Raw genomic sequence first — 19,743 nt, forward strand, 5'->3', positions numbered from 1 at the left:
TGGGCTCTCCCTGCACCAGGAAGCAGGGGGCAGAGGGCCATCAGGCCAAGGGGCCAGGGAGGCCATACAAAGGGGGCCACAGCCTGCTGAACTGTGCAGGGGTGTCGGCCGGGGAGATGCAGGCCAGACTGGTGGGCTGAGGGGGCAGGACGCTTGTGGATGGTGGGGGTTCACGGGAACCCCTGCTGGGCCAGCCTGGCCTAGGGGCCCTGGGAATGGCTGCCACTGGGGGCACAGACCCGGCCTGGCACAAGCAGCCACGAGCCCGTGGGGCTAGGGTTGATGCATGCGTGGCTCACCGGGGGCCTGGAAGGAAGGTGCAGGAGTGGCCAGGGCCCCTGGCAGGAGCTGCAGCATCGGGGACGGGGCTGGCTGCCTCCTGAGGCCGGCTGCCAGGTGACTCAGCCGAGCGCATCCGCGTGCATGTGGGCATAGTCCTGCGGCAGCAGCCGTGCCTCGGGCCCACGCCCTGCGGGAAGGGGCAGTGCGCAGACCTCTGAGGGCCGGAGACAGGGCTCTGGGCTTGGGCGTACGGCCCCGTGATGAGGTCGGGTCTGAGCAGGAGTGTGTGCGGCCACCAAGCCCGAGAGCCCCTGAAGACCCTCCTGTGGCTGCCGCCTGCAGTCAGGAGCGTGGCCCGGCCCGGCCCGGCCCCCCAGTCCGTCTTGGGTGCGGTGCGGCTGCGGACACACAGGATGGCCCTCCCCGACAGACGTGCTGGTGACAGGACCGCCAAGGACACAGGGAGTCACCGGACAGCCGCGGCCCACGGCCCACATAGGATCAGGGGCCCCAGCCGTAAGCGGAGGGAAGACCCTGCTCGCGGCCACCCAGGGCGGGGCTCATGGGGCCCGCTGTCTTGAGAGCACCCGGCGCGGCCGGACGACACCGCGGGCTCTCTCTGGGCGCCCCGAGCTCCCGCTGAGCTGCTGGAGACATGAGCGCGGATTTACATCTGTACACGTGTGTGTATAAAAGATTATTTCACAGTTAAATATATTCCAATACGCATGTCTCACTGGACAAGTTGCGTCTCCCAGCACGAACGAGGCAGCATCACAGAGACCCGACGGCGCACGCTCGCGCCCGGCCACGCCTGGCCCCTGCTCCTGTCCCAGGTGCGCGACACGAACGCTCTGCTTGGAACTCGGTTTCCCTGCCGCGGTCGAAGCACGTCCCTGACAAGCGCCGAGCAGAGCTGCCCGGCGGGGCCGGCGCCTCACTCGGCCGGAACCTCGTACTTGAAGATGACACTGAAGAGCCGGCCGCCCAGCCGCTCGGCCAGCCAGGAGTTCTTGATGACGGCCAGCTTGAGGCTCTCGCAGCGCAGGGCCGCGTGGTAGTTGGTGTGGACGGCCCGGCCCATGCCCTCGATCACCACCAGGTCCGCGCCTCGCTCCCGCACCAGCACGGCCAGTCCCTTGTCCAGGCGGCTGTGGGGAGGGAGGGGGCTGTGAGGGGGGGGATGGTGGCGCCTTACCCCTGCACTGAGCTGTCTCCCGGGAGACGCCATGCCCTGTGTCCCTAAAGGGCAGTAACTGACAGGGATGCCTGGGGAGCCCCCACCCCTGGGCCTGACGCCGCTTCTCTCCATGATGAAATCCTCTTTCCTGGTTGACAGCGGCCCCGGAAAGGGAGGAGGTCCGCCCCGAGGATTGTTCTGGCCCCAGCCGGCTCCCAGTGCCCGTTCTCCCGCTCTAGGATCCCCAGGGCCTGAAACACCAGTGCGGTGACCCGGTCATCAGCGCCAAGGAGCCTCGGGGGTGTCGGCCTCTCTCACCAGACGGGGCCCGTCCGCCCGGGGCCCCACCGAGGGGCTGCTGCCTTCTGCGGCACACAGGGAGGCCAGGGGCGGGCACGGAGGTGCCTCGGGGTACCTGAGGTCCAGACACGGGGAGCTGGAGCCCGTCTGCGTCAGCAGCAGCCTCTCCTCCCTGAGCGCCGAGCTGCAGAGCACAGGGACCGGTCGGCACCCCTCCCGCCGTGCCCCCACCTCTCCACGCAGACCCCGGGCTCCCGGCTAGCTTACTGGACGACGGGGTCCATGGCCGCGATGCGCTCGGCCACAATGAGGGACTCGCAGTAGGTGACGTCGTTCAAGGCAGGTCCCGAGTTGCACGCCAGGATGACCTGCGGCGGGACGCCCCGAGCTTTGTACGGACCTCGGCCGCCACCCGGCGCCCAGCCAGCGCGTGTCTGCCCACCCACTCGGGGCTGCCGGCTGAGCGGCACGACCCCGACGACCTCTCACTGCTCGCTGGCTCCAGGAGGGCCGGCTCCTGGGTCGGGACGAAGACGGCCCCAGAACACTGTGGTCGGGCTGACCCGAGGTCCGTGGTGGGAGGAGCCTCACCCGAACCTACCTGCCCCACAGAGGCCACGACGGCGCCAACCCCACTGCGAGTGGCGGGCCCAGGGCAGGGGTCCCGCCGCGGCCTGGACGCTCACCTCCGTCCCTCTAGAGAGAAGCTCCCTGACAAAGGGGAAGACTCCCAAAATGACGTCTATTCCACTGTTATCTGCGAAAATTAAGGCACATTTGTGAGGGGGCCCCTGTAAGACAAAACCAGGACGTTCAGTCGGGAACAGGCGCGTCCAAGCGTTGCAGACCCCTCCGTACTCCACGTTCCCCGCGGGCCGAGGCCGAGGGCTGCTGGCTCCCGCAGGTGCTGGGGTGCGGGGGGGCGGGACGCGCCTGTGGCTCTTCCAGAACTGTGTCCCCAACGACCTCTGAGCCGCGGCCACCGACCTAACCAGCAGAGCCTGCAGGGGGCAGTGGCTGGGGGAGCGGGGCCGCAGCGTCCGCCTCCGGGGGGGCCCTCGGTGCACCGCCCTGGAGTGGCCCCGTGCCCCGTCCTGTGCCCATCCCCCTCCCCCGGGGCCTCGAGAGCCCGGCCCGGCCCTGGGGCAGAGGCAGGGGCGGTGGTGTGTACCTTCAGCCTCTGAAGCCACTTGCTGTAGGAGTCCACGAGCCACGGCCGCTCTGTGGGACACGGAGCCAGTCAGCCCCCGGCCCCGGCAGGCCCGCTCCCCTCCCGCAGCCGTGCCCTCGCTCCTTCCCTCCCCTGCAGGGCGAAGTCCCAGCGCGGACGGGAGCCCCTACCTTGCAGCTTCATCTTCGCTTCCTCGAAGCCAAACTGGGGGTCAGACTCGAGAACGCTGCACGGCGGAGAAAACAAGTCACTAAAACCCCAACCTCAGCTTCCGGCATTCACCGTGGAGCCCAAACGGGCTGAGCCCACCAGGATCTGGAGCGCGCAAGTCTCACAGGCCCCAGAGCAGTGGCGGTCTGGACGAGCTCCAGGACGCGGGGCGTGGGGGGGAGCTGGGGGCGGGGTGAGGGGTGGAGGGTCCCGAGTGTGTGCCAGCTTCCGGCAAGGCGCTGGGTCAGCCCCAGCCTCGCCCAGCACACGCCCCAACATGCCACTCAAAGGGACAGCCAGTGACAAGGGTAAGGAGGGCACGAGGGCGCTTCTCAACGGAGACCCGGCGAGGGCAAGGACAGGACACCAGGCAGGAGACCAAGCGTCCAGCAAGGGAGGAGGCCCAGGCCTGGGCTGGGGGTGCCGCTCCCTCGGGGCCCCTGGGCCACCTGCTCCCACCCGCGTCTGCGAGCTCCTTCGAAAAGCACCTCCGTCTCCCAGTTTCAACCGTTAAGTATGGTTGGATTCCCTCCGTAACGTGCAAAGCCCAGATCTGGGTTTCTACATCTGAAAACATCACGCCCCAAACCCACAGCCCAGCCCTCCACGTGCCTGCTCTGAACAGACTCGGGGCAGCCAGGAAGGAAATCCGCCACCCACTCCTGGGGCCAGGGCACCGGGACCCCATCCCTCATGCCACCTCCGCAGGGACCGAGCTGGGGCAGTGCACGTGGCCGAGGGGGACAGGACGGGCCGTGGCCCTGAGCCCGAGATGGAGTGAGCAGGCAGGGGCAGGGCTGAAGCATGGAGGGGCCGTGAAGGCAGCGGCACCTACTCGGAGACGGCTTTCGCTCCCCAGTCGAAGACGTTCCCCGCCAGCAACCCCTTCACCAGGGCCAGCTGCCTCTCCTCCCAGCCCAAGGCGTCCAGACAGCGGATCACCCTCGGGAAACACTTTAGCGCCACTCCGTTTTCCTTCTGCTTGACCTGCGGGGAAAGGCGAGTCGCTGGTTGGCGTGAAGGCACGGCCCTGCCTCCCTCGGGCCCTCGGAGGACCAGGCAGAGGGAGGGCGCCCCGCTGCGGACGTCCCCACGAGGCCGCCCTGAGGGAACGGACGCCCAGCTGTCACAGGCGTTCCGGCAACCCTGGATGCTGACAGCTACTGACTGAGAACAGCGCGGCCGCGGGCGCACACTCAGCCACAGCCGCGGGGCCAACACTCAGCCACGGCTGCAGGCGCACACTCACACGGCCGCGGGGCGCACATTCAGTCACGGCCGCGGGGGTGCACTCAGCCACGGCCACGGGGGCGCACTCAGCCACGGCCGCGGGGCCAACACTCAGCCACGGCCGCAGGCGCACACTCACACGGCCGCGGGGCGCACATTCAGTCACGGCCGCGGGGCCAACACTCAGCCACGGCCGCGGGGGCACACTCAGACACGGCCGCGGGGCGCACACTCAGTCATGGCCGCGGGGCGCACACTCAGCCACAGCCTCAGCCTCGGCGTGCACACTCAGACACAGCCACAAGGAGTTCGTGCCGTGTCCCCAGGCAGGGCAGAGATGGGCTATGGTGGGAGACTCAGACCCTCGCAGGTGCCCCACGCCCTATCCCCAGATAGTCCGTCTGAGGGCAAGGGAGGCAGGAGGCGGGGTATGCAGCACTGGCTTGGAGCCCTGGCCGCCATCCCCGGGCACATGGCCTCCTGGGCACAACGGTCTGAGGAGGCTGGTACCTCTCAGCCGGCTGGTGGGCTCGGGCGGCTTGTCACCTGCGAAAGCAGGACTGCTGTCCACAAACGCCAACCCTGAGGCCAGATGCCGACCCCACCAGGCCAGAGACAGGCACCACCCACCGAGAGACCACCCAGTGCTTGCACCAGGCAGGCCAGGCCAGGCCAGGCTGCACCCCTGCCCCCTGCTGCCTGCACCCCCCTCGCAGGCACCAACCCCACGCAGGGGGGCGGCACTCACTTTGGAGTAGGGGTCTGGGAAGTTGAACTCGTTCAAACAGTGCTCCCTCGTGTCCAACAGGCTGCGCACGGTCAGGGTCCCGTAGGCGCTGGGGAAGAGGTGGAAGAAGGCAGGTCAGGGAGTCGGCCACCAAGTATACGGCCTCCCCCCGGCCGCCGCCTCTGCCCCCGGAGAGCGTCCTCGCGGCAAAGCAGCTGCGGAGCAGGTGCGCGGGGTGGCCAGGCAGAGGCACACGGTGCCCAGGGCGGCTATCGGGAGCCCGGCGCGGACACTCACAACGGCTGATGCCGCAGCGTCTGCAGTTTGCCCCAGTACTTTTGCCGGAACTTCTCGGCCCTCTCGGCCGCATCTGCTGAGCCTGGCTGGCTGGCCACGGCACGTTTCACCACCTGCCGGGCACACGCCGCTTAGCAAGGCCCCGGCCTCTGCGTGGCCAGGGCCATGGTCCGAGCACGTCCCCACACACAGGCCCACGGCCGCTGGAGATCGGGGTCCCGGGCTCTCCCCTGTGGGGTGGGAATGGGGTCACCGCTGGCCCCCACCCGGGGATCAGAGCCACATCAGCTGGGATGAGCTCCTGCAGCACCGGGGGCGGGGGGGTGGAACAGGTGGCCTGGGACCATCCTAGGAGGCCATGTGAGGTCCCAGCCTGGAGGCCCCTCACTCAGAGGACAGAGCCCGGAGGCCTGTGAGGACTGAAAAGGACGTTCGCAGGGGCCGGGAAGGCCCGAGACGCAACCCACCGGGGCCTGGAGTCCCACCGCCGTCGCCCCCGACCCCGCGTCAACCGCGTGCCTCTGCCCAAACACAGGACCAGCGCGGCGACCTGGCACGGCCCCAGGTGCTTCGGACCCACGAAGCCCACGGGGTCGCACCTACACCCAAGGAACAGGAATCAACTCTCAAAGTCCGACTCAGACCCCACAGCCACTGACCAACCCCCCCACAACTGTCGCTTGCTCCTCGGAAGCCCCACGGTTTTCCAGAGACGCCCGTCTCTCGTCCCCGGGGGCAGCCGGTCCGCCCCGAGCCCTCACCCCGTCCAGGGCCTCCTCGAAGCAGGTGAGCCAGTACTTGCGGGCTGGTGCGTCGTCCGTCAGGTCGACCGTGTCAGGCACGTAGGAAGAAGGGTCCAGAAGGAGGGGCAGGTTGACCAGCGGCCGCTCCAGCCGGTCCATCTCCAGCAAGTCAAACTGGGAGGGGGAGAGGCGACACGCGCGTCAGCCGGGCGGTCCCGGAAGACCGAGACCCCTCGGGCCAGTCTGAGCAGCAGCTCCTCGGCGGGAGCGGACGAGGACGGGGCGGACAGGCCCCTTCCTCCCGGGCAAAAGGCAGGCGTGCTCTGAGCTGGGTGCCTGCACCTGGGGCACCCTGGCTCTCAGTTTGCCTGAATCACAGGGCGCTCAGCCAGGAAACAGCTGGTGCATTTCCAGGCGATGAAGGAAAGTGGACGGTCGCCCATCTCCGGGGCCTCGGCCCGGTGTTCGGGGCACCCCGTCCGGCCGACAAGCAGCTCACACCTCAGCTTTGCCTTGTGTAGGCTCTGCACGCCCGTGTGTGAAGGGAGCCTCTGCCCCTGCCTTGCAGGCCGCACGGACACCCGGCAGGACGGGTGCGCGAGGCGCGGAGCAAGCCGGCACGCACGCCAGCTCGACACTCGCCCTCCTCGCTCGCGTGTCCGTTGGGCTCTGCGATCCCTGAGGCAGGAATCCACGTCGCACCTCCACAGACCAGAAGCGGGGGTCAAAGATGCAGAGACCCTGCACCTGCCACCTACTGGCACGGCCGGGCCGGCGCGCGGGGCCCTGGGAGGGGTTCTCGTGGGGAACTCATGATTAGATCCCGTGTTCTTACGGTGCTTACGCCGACTTGTGAGAGAACCTGCGTCTACAACTGAAAACCAGCGTTGCATCCGACAAGCCAGCAGGCCGGTCCGGAAGGAGGCAATCTGACCCGTGTGCCCAGACTGGCCGCCCGGACTCCCCCAGCCGGCTCTCCGGCCGGCGCCTGAGCTCTGCCAAGTGCTCAGAGACTTACAAGAGTGACAAGCCAGTGGGGGGGCGTCCTCAGTAAGCCTGTGAGTTCCCCAGTACGGGCCACAGTGGCAGCATCCTGTGTCCGGCTGATACTGGTCCTGGTGGGAGGCCCTCTTTGCCCACTCAGCAGGACGGAGGAGCCCCTGCCCAGTCACACAGGTGTCTCCCCAGCTGGGGGTCGAGCAATGGGTAGGAAGCTTCCCAGGGCAAGAGACTCTGTGCCTCCGCAGGTTTGAAACCATCAGGCAGAGAACGTGGTCTACGGGAGGGGCCCGGGTTGGTGCTGACCCTGGTTCTGCAGTCAGTGGCCCCACCGCACTGCGGAAGCACACACTGTATGCTCCCTGCAAACAGAGGCCTGCACTGCACGGTCTTGGGGCTCCCGTGGAACTTTTGGAAAACACAGAACTGCTGGGGCCTGAGGAGGGAAACCAGCCCCCCTGTTCTTATCGTCCACGGTTGGTCAGTGGCCAGGACAGGGGGTCTCGGAACCTGACCCCACCAAGAACCCCACACTTACGGTGCCGCTCCTGGCCCGCTGCGTCGGGCAGAGCTCTGGGGACGAGCTCATCAGCCCGGAGCTGCCTGCATAGTTCTCTCCCCAGCTGTACTGGTTAGGGTCTGGACAGGAGAAAACCAGGGGTCACCCCGGAGGTACTACTCTGTGCCCACACCCCAGCATGGCCCAACCGCCACAGAGGGTCCCCACAACACCAAGGGAGCCTGGGGCCGTGGCACCGTGGTCTCCCTCGCTAGTACTGAACCCTTGTACGATTACTTGGACCTTTCCAAGCATCTTAGAGCAGCCCGCCTCCCCATCACGCCCTCCAAGTGGACTTCAACAGGCAGGCCACCAAGGCGCGTTCCTTGCCCTCGTCACGCACAGATGACCCCCAGGAAGAAGGAAGGACTGCTGCCGAGGGCCAGCCCCTGCCTCGGCCCCCATCTGCCCTGGGCCAGTTCCTGCCCCCACCCCCGCCTGGCCCACCGAGACCACCATGCAGGCGCTGGACTCCAGAGGGTGAGTGAGGGCAGTGGGCCGGCACCTCTTGGGAAGGTTAGAGACCCACTTCCACAGCCTCCACCGCTTCTTGCTCCCATGTGCCCTGCACTGCTGGGACGCAACGTCACCCCGGCCGCTGGACTCACTGTCTTGTTCTGCTCCTTTAAGAAACGCTCCGATGGCTCCCAGGTAGCCCTCGTGTCTCAGAAACAGCGCCTGGACCTCCCCCTGCCACAGCAAGACCCTGTCTGAGCTGGCCTCACCGCCACAGGGGGAGTCCGGGCCGCTCGGAACCGACCCGCCGCCCACCGTCCACCTCCCTATGTGGCAGAGGCTTCCCGAAAAGTCCGCGATGCACTCGTCCACAAAACCACATTCAGGGCTGAAGTTAAAAGCTTGGCATTTGGAGAAATCAGAGAGTGACCAGCTTCTTCCACAAAATTAACACCCACCCAACCACCCCACTCGCAGGCCCAGCCCAGAGTGTCCTGGGGAATGAAGGACGTCTCCGAGCTCAGCTCATCCACGGGGGAGACGGCAGCCGCGTGCCCACCGCTGCCACCGTGACCAACTCTGAGACGGCCACGGCGCCTGGTGCTGGAACCCACCAGGGCAAAGGGGCAGGGGTCCGGGAAAAGCCTGCCCTGGGCCCCCTGCCCTTTGGTCGACAGGTTCTGAGGACATGGAGGGCTGGCACCAGAGCATCAGGGAGGGCAGGAGGGCGAGCTAGTGAGCGTCGGGGAGGGTTGGGAGGAGCGGCAGCTCCAGGGGCCCGCGGGGTCACCTTGGAGAAGAAGTTGATGCTGTAGGTGATGGTGCGCATGGTGACGGGGTGGCCGCGGATGAAGAACCCACCGAAGTACACCCTGTCCAGGCCATGCAGCCTGGCGTAGAGGCAGGCGAGCTGCCCGATGTCGTTGCTGATCATGTGCAGCAGACTCTTGGCCATGTCCTCCTTGGAGAACTCTGGGGGGGCACAGGTGGGCGCTGCTGGGCAGGGCCGGGCCGCGAGGGGGCTGGCGGCACGCAGAGGGCATTGTGGGGAGCAGGTACCTCTGTCGGCCATGGCGGACTTCCCGAAGCTGCTGGCGATGAGGCTGCCGCCCAGCCCCAGGGTCTGGTGGGCCCCGCCGTAGATGTCCTGCACCAGCATGTCCACGTTCCTGTGCTGGCCCTTGGAGGCCAAGTGCAGCAGCTCGTCGAACTTCTGTGGGGACGGGGGCCAGAAGGGGGGTGCTGCGGGGACTGCCAGCGCTGCCGCAGCCCACGGAGCGGCACGTGGTGGGCAGGAGGCCCTCCGGAGTCCGGGAAGGGGGTCAAGCTGAGCATAGGAGAGGCAGTCAGGGCTCCACTGGCCGCCCCCTGCCCCGGACGACACCGGCAGTATGGATGGCCATCCTGCAGCGACCAAGAACCACGGCCAGGACGAGGCCCAGGGTCCCTGGCCGGACCCCCAGCCACCAGCCTCGGGCCTCGCGGCTGCCACCCCCCTCCTGAGACGGTCTGGGACCCAGGACCCGGAGCAGAGCCCGCGGCATCTCTCTGTGGCCCCTGCAGTACCTTCGTTTTGGTGAGCAGAGCCCCAAGTCCCCAGAAGGTGCCGCCCCCGATGGAGCTGCCGCCGACCCACTCGAATCTGTCCTCGGTCTCCACCTGCACGCACAGTGCCGGAGGCCGGTCAGCAGGGCCCGGCCCCACGCTGCGGCTCATGGGGCGTGGGGGCTCAGGGCAGCCCAGACACCGGGAACTCCATTCCTGAGGGCCGCACCTGGCCGCCTGCCGTGCCCCCGACAGCCCACGCTGGCGCCCCCCAGGTGGCCACGCCCCCACCCCCGGCCGGCTCCAGCAGACAGCGACCCCTGCCCGGCTGCCACAAGTGCGACCCCACAGCGTGCGTCACCTTCACAATAGAGACTCCAGAGCCGATGTTGACCAGCAGATACGGGAAGATGTTGGGGTGATTGGTCTGGAATCGGAACTCGGGGTCAGAATCTTTCTGATACACAAAGGCCTCGTGGGGGATGTTCTTCAGCACAAAGTTGCAGCCTTTTATCAAGCATGTCATCACGTCCTCCTTGTCCACTCTGCAAGGGACAGAGCCTGGATGGTCAGCGCCTCTGCTGTGCGCGGCGGCTCGGGCTGGGCCAGCCCCGGGCTCCCTCCAGGGCTCCCTCCTGGCTGCGCTCAGCCGCCCACTCGCAAGGGACGCATGGCTCCCAGACACGCCCCGGACACAACTCAGACCGGCCCCTTCCCCTCTGCCCGGCAAATGGCTTTGGACGGGCCAGCTGCACGCACCCAAAGACCCGGAACTCTGCTGCGCGCGTGGCCCCAGCCTCACTCCCGACGTGGGCGAAGACGTCAGGGACCTCTGCCCCAGCAGGACGGGGAGCGCCGCCGCAGGAGCAGGGCCCCCTTCTCTCCTCGGCCACCCAGGCCGTCCTAGGCTTCAGCCAACAGAAGCCTGGTGCCAGCCCAGCTCAGACCCTTGCCCCTCCAGAGCCCGACCCCGAGACCCGAGGCCAGCAGCCCCTGCTCTCCCGCAGCCCCTGTGGCCCCCACCGACCTCAGCTGCAGCTTTTCTTCGATGAGGTCCTTGAACCTGTAGGCCCCGCCCCCGGTGGCCTGGATGACCTTGGTCTCCGTGCTGACGAGGTGGTCTTTGATGAAGTCCAGGCAGGCTTCGATGTAGGTGTTCTCGAACTTGACGAAGTGTAGCCGGGCAGTGACCTCCTCCTGCACAGAGACCTCGTAGGGCGGCTCGTGGTCCTGCTCTGCGTCCTGCGGGTAGAGGGCGGGGGTCTGGGTGCGCGTGCTGCCCTCGGGGAGGGAAGGACGTGGACGTGAGAGCCCTGAACAGGCCCAGCTCTCTAGGGGGTTCAGGTGGGAGGTGGAGCCGGGGAGGCAGCGGGTGCTCCTGCTGGGGTCCCTGGTGGAAGGGGAGCGAGCGAGGGCAGGGAGGGCTTTTCACATCAGCGTCCAGGAGGCTAAGCGAAGGGGTGAGCGGTGGGCGCGGGGGGCCGGGAGAGCACCGTGCAGGGGGCACCGCGGTGCCTGACCACCCAGCCCGCCAGGCGGCTCACCTTGCCCGAGTAGTCGAAGGACCGCACCCTGGCCACTTTGTGCTGCACGGTGGAGTAGTAGGCCAGCTTGGTCAGCGAGCCCCCTGGCAGGGGAGACACAGACGGGCAAAGTCAGGAGCCGGACGGGGGGCCCGAGGCTCTTCCGCGCACCGTCTCCTCTGCCACACTGTCCTGTGCGTGAGGCACTTGTGTAACTTGAGCCCGACACTGCAGGGCCCCGGGCAGAGGAAGGGCATCCGCCGGGAGACCCAGACACTCCGCTGTCTTTGAGACCACACCAGGCCTGAGCCTGTCCCCGCCCTCCGCATCCGGTCCTGGGCAGGAAGGAAAGCGTCCTGTTGCCGGGAAGCCTCAGCGATCATGAGTGGTTCAGAAAAACTCTGTTTCAGACTCCGACTGGGAAAATGACCCGACGGAGGAAGCTGGCGAGTACACAGCTTTCACTGACCCGCACCCCGCCGGCCGTGATGGCTCGGGGGAAGCGGTAACCAAGTATCCTCCCGGAGGGGGCGAGCAGAGGAGGGGCTGCTTCACCAGCGCGCCCTCTCACGGCTCTGGGCCGGGCGGCCACACGGCGGGCGGCCACACGCGGGCGGCAGGGTCTCCTCCTCCCAGCCGGCCTTGTGAACACCCTGGGAAGCCCAGCATCGGGAAGCAGAAGAGGCTTTATTTGCCTGAAACACGTTTCAGGGCCACTTAAAAAGCCGTCCTGGGCGGTCACTTCCGAGTGTGCGGAGTGAGGCGGCCAGTGGGTCCGTGCACGACCGCCGGGGAGGACGAGGAGGCGGCGGCTCGGGAGGCTCGGGGCTGAGAGCCGCTTTGAAACCTGCCCGGCTCCGTGGGCTGGCCCAGGTGAGGCAGAGCCCTATGTGAGGGGGAGGCTGAGGCTAATCTCTGACCGCTGCTTTGTGACAGGATCCCAAGGGAACATACAAGAAACACTCGAGGCGGGAAACATCTGGGGGCTGAAGCTGGCCCAGGGAAGAGAACCCCGCTGCCGAGAGCACGCGCGGGGAGCCCGCCGCAGTGTGGACGGGCCTGCGAGGGCCGCAGTGTGGACGGGCCTGCGAGGGCCGCAGTGTGGACGGGCCTGCGAGGGCCTCAGTGTGGACGGGCCTGCGAGGGCCGCAGTGACCTGCCCTTGGCGGGCCCTGTTCAGGCCACCCAGGCACAGGCTTACCCTCATCCCCAGACCATGGGCTTTAGAGGGAGAACTTGGTCTTAAGCCTCCTTATCCGTCCTCCCCGCCCCCAATCCCCGCCTGGCCCAGAGCGTCCTTCGCTCTGAATTAACTGTTTCCTAAAAAGACCAGCAATGCAAAGGGATGAAGATACACCTTGAGAGACTTTTCAAAAAGTGACCCTAAACAAGCCCCCTCCACCCTGCCACGGAAACCCAGTCTCAGGTTGTGTCTTCTTTGGATGAACTTTAAATCACAAGCAAATATGAGTGTTGGGGTTTGGGGGAGGGAAGTCAGGTCTGTGTGCCCCACGCCACGCGCCCCCCATGGGGCAATGCCCAGCAGCCCAGACTCGTCTCTCCACACCCCCTCGGGAGGGAAGAGTCAGGGGTCTAGGAGGTGAGTGGGGACGTGCAGAGCAGGGCTGTCTGCCTGAACCGGGCTGAGCTCACAGAGCAGAGAGGGGCAGGGGCAGGCAGGGCCGAGAGCTCATCTGCTCTCAGGATCCTCTGGATTTAGCGAATGCCAACCCAGCTCCCAGCCACAGGTCGTGGCACGTCAAGTCTAAGAGGAGCCATGCACGCAGCCCTGGGCTCCCTGGCGGGCACCGCAGCCTCCCCAGTCCAGAGCCAGGAGCAGCGGACCGTGGGAGCAGCGGACCATGAGAGCAGCCTCCTTGGGTCCCTTCTCCAGCCCCTGAGCCAAGACCTGCCCACTCACCCAGACCCGCGGGGCCTGACTCAGGGCCGTCCTCTCCTCCGCCTTCTTGGCCTGTCCTCCTATTTTGGGCAACAAGGGGTGTGGGACACCCCAATCTGTGTTGACAAAATGTCCCCACTGCTTTCCAAGTGAGGAACCCACTCGGCTGACACGAGCGTCCAAGAGAGAAAGGCCTGCCGAGGACACAGAGCAGCCGAGCTCTGCTGGAGAGGCCAGGGGAAGTGGGAGAAGCCCGTTTTTAAAGCAGACTATAGGCGCGCACGGTGACTGGTGCACTCAGGGCTGAGGACCCGCACCCGAGTGGTGACCTACCAGCCCTGGGAACGCACACAAGGTCTGTCCTTTGGAACAATGACTGTGTCCTTTGGAGAAACACAGACACGGGACCGAGACCCAGCGAACCTCCCAAGAGGGGAAATGAACACGGACACTAAAAATATCCCGAGTGTCCTCTGCCCAGGAGCCCCGCCTGGGCTGGCGCCGGAGGACACCTTCCTGGACTGCCCACGTCCTGTGGCTACAACCTGCCTCTGGGGGCCACACAGAAGATCAAAGGTAAACCCCGTGGCCAGCCAATTCTGGCTGCACCTCAGAAACGCTAAGTGCCGACTCGCTCCCAAGCAGCAGCACCCCAGCATACGTGCTGCAAAACCGGGTGCATGCCTGAGGGCGCACACCCTACCGACCGGCCACCTGGACCCGGCCACCTGGAGGCATGGGCGGGTCTCCAAAGACACACAGAGGAGAGTCCTGAGGGGCCTCCCGGGAAGCCTGGCTTGGGAACTCCCAAGCCGGGCCTCTAAGCTTCCCCTCGCCCGCCCAACATGCACCCTGGCAGGACGTTTCATCAGCTCCCATGCTCCTCCTGTGCCGGACTCCATATGGGCTCCTTGGCACACCTGCCACCAGGTCAGGGCCCCACAGCAGCGCTGCTCACCACCCCGGGCATCTGCAGGCTGAGAACACAGGACCCAGCCCCGCCTTCCCACGGCTCCCACGTCCTGGAGGACGTGCCCCCACCCACCCAAGTCCCAGACAGTAGAGCGACTCTCGGGAGCAGCGGGTGGCAAAAGCATCCCATGCACGCGGCTCCAAGGGGCCGCCCGGGGCTGCCAGGACGCCCCAGTCCTTCCAGGAGAGGAGCACTCTTGCCCAGCTCCCACAGGTCAGCGTGTGACCCGTGGCTGGGGCCGGGCAAGCGCTCACTCTCGGCTTCGGGCAGGCACAAGCCAGCTGAGGCCGCCGCAAGGATCTGAGCCTGCGCCCGCCCTGGCCTGCTCCGGGTGTCCTCCGCAGCAGGACACGGCCTTCCATCCCTGCGCGGACCCGGGCGGGGCCGCAGAGCGCGCGCTGCCCAGGAGCCAGGCCCACCTGGCCGCTTACAGCCGGGGACCCGAAACAACTTCGCTACCGGCCGTGACGGGGGCGGCTGGGAGGTGTGGGGCGCCAGGGCGGGGTAAGGGGCAGGGGCTGGGGCTGGGGCTGGGGCTGGCCGGCGCAGCGAGGTGGGGCAGGGGCTGGGCGGGGCCCTGGGGCACCAACGCGGGCCGCGCGGCACGAGGAGGCTTCTGAAGGCCGCCAGCCAGGGCCCCCGGGTCCACGTCCAGGTCCTCCGAACTCCCGCCAAATGTCAGCCGTCCGGGAGCTGAGGCGGCCGCGGGAGGGCTCGGGCTGGGCCCGGGCGGGCAGCCCTCAGAGGACTCCAGCGGCCCGAGCCTGGCCGCCGTCCACCCTCGGCGCGGCCCTAGACGGCGGGCCCCGGGCCCCTCTCGCGGCCCGCACAGGCCCCGCCCGGCGCCCGACCCTACGGAGATGGACCACCGCGGGGCTGCCGGGCCGCCCGCCTCTCTGCACCGGACTACGACCCCCGGCGTGCCCCGCTGCGGCCGCGCAGCGCCTGCCGGGAGTGGTAGTCCGGCCGCCACGGCGAGCGCGGGCGCCGGCGGGCCGCGGACTACAAGGTCCGACAGGCTGTGCGCGCCGGCGGCCCGCGCCCCGCCCTTCGTCCTTGCCACCGCCCCCGGCCCGCCGGCTCCGCCACCGGCGCCCACGCCCGCTGCGCGCCGCCCGACTCCCGGCGCCCGCCCGCGGCTACCAATGTCAATGGCGAAGCGCTTGGCGTTCTCCAGGTTGCGGAAGATCTCGTCGGGGGGCAGCGTGATGCTCTTGTCCAGGCTGTCCCCGCTGCTCCCGCTGCCGCTCGCTCCACACTCCGCCATTTTGAATGTGCCCGGCCAACCTAATCATCTATGGAGATATATGCGCATATATTTGACTGCTAAACGCCCTCCGCGCATATATTATGCTAATGAGACGTCCGGGCCTGCCCCTCCCCGCCCGCCCCTGTGGTCCCCGCGGCTGGAGGGCCACTGGGTTCTCCTGAGCCAGAGTCCCCAAGGCCGCTGGCCCAGCACAAAACGTCTGGACTGTTGTCTTTGTTGCCCTTTCAGCGAGCTGGCCAGATGCTGACGTTCAGTGCTGTGAGCTAGTGCAGAGGAGGTCCCTGGGGCTCCAAAGACCTGCCTCTGTCCATGAGTATCGCTGTAATCAAGGCGCGTGTGACCCACCAGCCCGGCTCTCTAGGAGCGAAGGATTGTGGGCTGCGAGAGCCCCATGGAAATGGGGGTGTCGGGGACCCTGTTGTCCAGGCGCCACCAGTGCAGGGTGGGTGGTGCACCTGCCTGCAGGTGGGTAGGACACTCACTCTGATGGTGAGGTCTGCAGAGAGTGCAGCAGAAAGCACGGCAGCCTGCCTGGAGGAGGCTGCCTTTTGGCAAAGCGGAGAGTCTACAGGCATTTGCAGAGAACTAGCTGAAACGGTTCCTGAAGCTGGAGTGCGGGTACAGATTGTGGTCGGGACGGGTTTCAGGGCCCGTTCCTGGGAAGCCTCTGATGGCTGGGAGACCCTTGAGGGATGCGTCTCCCTCAGGGGCACTAGGCGCTTTAGGAAAGAATCCAGACAGTGTTGGTGGCAGACAGAGGGTCCCTAAGGTGGCTTTGGCAACGGACTCCCAGGTGACTCTGGGCTGGTTACTTTGTGTCTCTGGACCTCAGCCTCTGTTGAACCCGTCTCCAGCCGCCTGGCAAGGCCTTTGGAGTATAGACCTGTGGGGCCGCAGGAACTGGGAGCTGGGGGGGGGGGGGTGATGGGGGAAGGGGCCATGGACTTCAGCCTGGGAGAAGCAGCCTTGCGAATATCTTCGAAGGGGTTGAGGGGGCTGGTGGGGGCGCCTGGAGGGATAGAGTGCAGAGGGCCTGGTCCCAGAGGACGCAGGCCTGGAGCTTCGAGGACCCTGGGCCACGGGTGGGGGTGTGTGGGCCTGGCCAGGGGGCACACCCCACTCCCCATTCATTGACACGCCTGCTCACATGCAGGACGCCTGTGGGATGCAGGGGAAAGGTGTGGGGCAGGCGATGGGCTGGCCTGGAGAGGGTGCCTTGGATTCTGCTCCGAGTGGCCAGAAGGACTCCAGAGGGCAGTGGGGTGAGGCATGCTGAAGAGGAAGGATGGCCAGGTCTGGGCCCCACGGCCCCAGTGACGTGTGAAAGACTTGGCCCCATGTCCAGCTCCTTCCCCTCCCCCCAACCTGGGTGGGTTTGTCCCTTGGGGAGCCTGCATCCTTTTAGGCTCCTGCGGAATCCACCGGTGTCCAGTACCCTGCCTAAAAATAGGTGCCCTTTTTGAGGCGAGGGATTGTCCTTGGTGACTTTGTCACCAGCCCTGCCTCTTGCAGCCCTGGTGAGCGTTCGGCCTGCAGGGAGGGCGGGAGAGTCACCCGTGGACTAGCCAAGCGGCTGCTCCCAGGAGCTCTTCCGGGGGCAGGGGCCGCTGGCCGTGCTGGAAGGCCAGGGTGCGGTGTGGCCCAGCTGAACCCCTCTGCTGCGGGGAGGGCCCCCTGCAGGCCAGGGTCTCTGCATCGCCTTCAGCCAAATGGAGCTGGAAAGTCCGGTAGCTGTCACTAGCGCCCCCCTGCCCTGTCCCCCACCTGCAGGGAGCCAGTGAGGGGCCGTGAAGGAAGCTCCAGCATCCCTTCCGGCTGTCCATGGGCTCTGGGTTCCCTGGGGCCTGCTCTTCTCCCGGCCTGCCTCCCCCCTGCTTGCTCACCTCCTGTCTTCATTCCCGCCTTTCCCTCAGCCGGGACCAGCACTTCTGCCTTGTCCAGAGGGCCACTGGCAGAGACACCTCCCCCCACAGCTGGGGATCATGATGGTGCGTGGCCTCCTCCACCCCTGCAGACCGCCCCCACCACCGTGGCTGCCAAGAACCCATGTACAGCACAAGAGACAGACCCGAGGGCTGCTTGGTCAGGTTTTATTGGAAATCTGCAGAGCCAGCCCGTGGGCTCCCACGGGGACCGAGGGTTCAAATTCTGAATTCAGATCCTGCCCACACGCACCCACCCACACACAGGGACCCTTTGAGGATCATGGTGGAGACCCCCGCCCTCCCCCCAAAGCCCACTCTGAGCCCCTGCTAGACAACCGAGTGTGAACGGGGGCCTTGTGGCCGCGGCTTTGCGTGGCCCTTCCGTGCCCGTCCAGGCTGACGCTCGTTCCTATGAGGATACACCTTGAGTTCCGCCTTCACAAAAGGCAAATGTGCCCACGGCACGGCCCGCCCGCCAGGCCCCCTGGCCTGGACACTGCAGGCCCTGAAGAAAGTCTTCTACACACGGAGGCACCGGCTGACCGAGCCCCTGACACTTACAAATATCATAGAACCCCAGGCGGTGGGGACTTCCCAGAAGTCACTTGCTGAAATGCAAACACAGAACAACCCCATGGAGTCAGACACTTGGCAGAAGGTGGGCCCTGATTGTCCTAAGTGACAAGGACTCTGCAAGCACATTCTCTTGAGAATGACCCTCCTGCTGGCCCGCCAGCCTGGAGAGAGAGCCTTCCGGAGAAGGGGGTCTGTCCAAGCCCCAGGAGGGACAGATGGATGGCCGGCCCTCCGGTCCTCGGGGGTGGCCACCCGCCAGGCCGGCAGGGTCACCAGGGCCGCCAGAGGCCGCAGGTGGGCTGGCGTGCTGCGACGGCGGTGGCCTTGGCGGGGGTGAGCACGGGCGGGGGCGCGGTGCCCGCGGCCTTGGGTTCCTTAGTGGGCACCGTGGGCGCGGCGGGGGGTCGCTGGAAGTGGTAGAGCAGCTTCATCTGCGTGTCGCTGGCCGCGTGCAGCGTCAGGAACTGCACGGCCTCCTGCAGGCACCAGGAGTAGCCCTCGCTGTAGTCCTGGTGCAGGCTCTTGGGGCCGGCGGCGGCGGCGGCGGCGAAGGCTGCGGCGAGACGGGGCGGCGGTGACTGGGGGCGGGGCGCGGGGGGGGGCGGGGCGCGGGGCGCGGCGGGGGGCGCGGCTCACCTTTGCTGTGCTTCAGGTAGCTGACGGCCATCTCCAGGATGTCGGCCTTCTCCAGCTTGGAGTTGGGCTGGTGGCGCGCGAACTCCTGCTCCAGCAGCAGCTTCAGCTGCTCGATGCTGCTGTTGATGCGGTCGCGGCGCATCTTCTCCACCACGGGCTTGCGGAGCTGCGGGGGACACGCGCGTCAGCCGGCGGCGGGGCGCGGGGCGCGGGGCGCGGGGCGCGGGGCGGGCGGCGGCTCACTTACGCGGTTTTTCTCTTTGGGGCTGAGCAGCTCCACGGCCACGGTGCTGGGGGCCATGCCTGGCGCGGAGAGGCGGCGGGCGAGCAGGCAGTGGCGGCCGGCGGGCCGGCGGGCCCTATATAGGCGCGGCGGCGGGCAGGCGCCTGGGGCCCGGGCGCCGCGGCCGTTCCCACACTCGGCGGCCAATGGCCGGGCGGGCCGCACAAAGGCGCCGGCCCATTAGCGCACGCTAAATTGCCTGTGAATTGGCGCGGGCACAATGGGCGCTCCCCGAGGAGCAGGTGGGCCGCTCCGCACAATGTCCGGGCTGTGGGAACGCGCTCGCCCTCATTAGCATCCCGGGGCCTGATGCTGGGAGCCCCGCGCCTCAATATGCTGTCTTTTCCCAGGCCTCGGGGAAAGGGGGCGGGGGTGGGGGTGGGGAGCAGGAAAGAGTGGTGCCCCTCCCGGGCCCCTCTCTCCCCTCCCCTTCGCCTCTCCCGGGGTCTCCCGCCGCTGGCTGGCAGAGGCTAGGCGGGGAAAAGCTTTCCAGTGAATGAGTGGGGGGCTTCCAGAGGTTTGGGCACCCTCCCTGATGGGGACCTGCTGCACACCCCACACCCACGCCAGGGCGGGTGGAATGGAGGAGGCTACAGTCTTCCCGTGCGCAGGTGGAAGGGGGAAGAGGGACCCACGCTTTTGGAATCAGACCTGCTGGCGGAGGTGATAAGTCCCAGGCTGTCACCTGACTTCTTCAGGGCTGGAAAACCTTCCGTGGCTTAGCCTGGGGAAGACTAGGGTAGCAGAGGGCCTGAAGTGCCCAGCATGGAGTCTGGTGCCCAGGCGCTCCCCCCAGGATCTGCTGCACTCGGTCTTCCGGGGAGCAGCCTGTCAGGCAGTGGCATCTGGGGTGTCCTGCACCAGCCGGTGCTCCTCAGGGCCTCACCCTGCCCCATGGGGCAGGAGGTACGAGCACAGAGTCCGCAGAGCGCAGGAGAGCCCAGGGCCCCAGGGGTGT

General features: G+C 67.2%; 2 protein-coding genes across 2 annotated transcripts; both read right to left on the reverse strand.

Moving 5' to 3' along the window:
- Positions 1–966: 966 nt before the first annotated feature.
- PANK4 (pantothenate kinase 4 (inactive)) lies at positions 967–15,394 on the reverse strand. The gene is made up of 19 exons (XM_082686293.1): positions 15,239–15,394; positions 11,244–11,326; positions 10,727–10,941; positions 10,061–10,244; positions 9,721–9,813; positions 9,214–9,367; positions 8,945–9,126; positions 8,307–8,388; positions 7,678–7,778; positions 6,159–6,314; positions 5,398–5,510; positions 5,122–5,209; positions 3,979–4,130; positions 3,104–3,159; positions 2,934–2,983; positions 2,449–2,553; positions 2,030–2,130; positions 1,878–1,946; positions 967–1,433 (listed from the first exon to the last, which is right to left on the reverse strand). The coding sequence occupies exons 1-19, from the start codon at positions 15,360–15,362 to the stop codon at positions 1,220–1,222; spliced, it is 2,322 nt and encodes a 773-aa protein (XP_082542419.1). The 5' UTR covers positions 15,363–15,394; the 3' UTR covers positions 967–1,219.
- A 2,695-nt stretch (positions 15,395–18,089) lies between these two features.
- Positions 18,090–18,879, reverse strand: HES5 (hes family bHLH transcription factor 5). The gene is made up of 3 exons (XM_082686296.1): positions 18,750–18,879; positions 18,503–18,668; positions 18,090–18,419 (listed from the first exon to the last, which is right to left on the reverse strand). Exons 1-3 carry the CDS (start codon positions 18,801–18,803, stop codon positions 18,136–18,138), a joined length of 504 nt encoding a protein of 167 aa, XP_082542422.1. The 5' UTR covers positions 18,804–18,879; the 3' UTR covers positions 18,090–18,135.
- Positions 18,880–19,743: the final 864 nt, after the last annotated feature.

The sequence above is a fragment of the Mustela nivalis genome (genome assembly GCF_964662115.1).
Source record: "Mustela nivalis genome assembly, chromosome: 10".
In the NCBI taxonomy this organism is placed as follows: Eukaryota; Metazoa; Chordata; class Mammalia; order Carnivora; family Mustelidae; genus Mustela; species Mustela nivalis.

Bases quoted from the DNA above. Each gene is read 5' to 3' on its own strand.
- HES5 (XM_082686296.1), bottom strand. From the start codon at position 18,803: ATGGCCCCCAGCACCGTGGCCGTGGAGCTGCTCAGCCCCAAAGAGAAA. The intron at 18,669-18,749 runs GTAAGTGAGCCG...TGTCCCCCGCAG, and splicing joins GCCCCAAAGAGAAAAACCGC to CTCCGCAAGCCCGTGGTGGA. The intron at 18,420-18,502 runs GTGAGCCGCGCC...GTCTCGCCGCAG, and splicing joins CTACCTGAAGCACAGCAAAG to CCTTCGCCGCCGCCGCCGCC.
- PANK4 (XM_082686293.1), bottom strand. From the start codon at position 15,362: ATGGCGGAGTGTGGAGCGAGCGGCAGCGGGAGCAGCGGGGACAGCCTG. The intron at 11,327-15,238 runs GTAGCCGCGGGC...CTCCCCTGCCAG, and splicing joins GCGCTTCGCCATTGACATTG to GGGGCTCGCTGACCAAGCTG. The intron at 1,434-1,877 runs GTACCCCGAGGC...CCCTCCCCACAG, and splicing joins TCCCCGTGTCTGGACCTCAG to CCGCCTGGACAAGGGACTGG.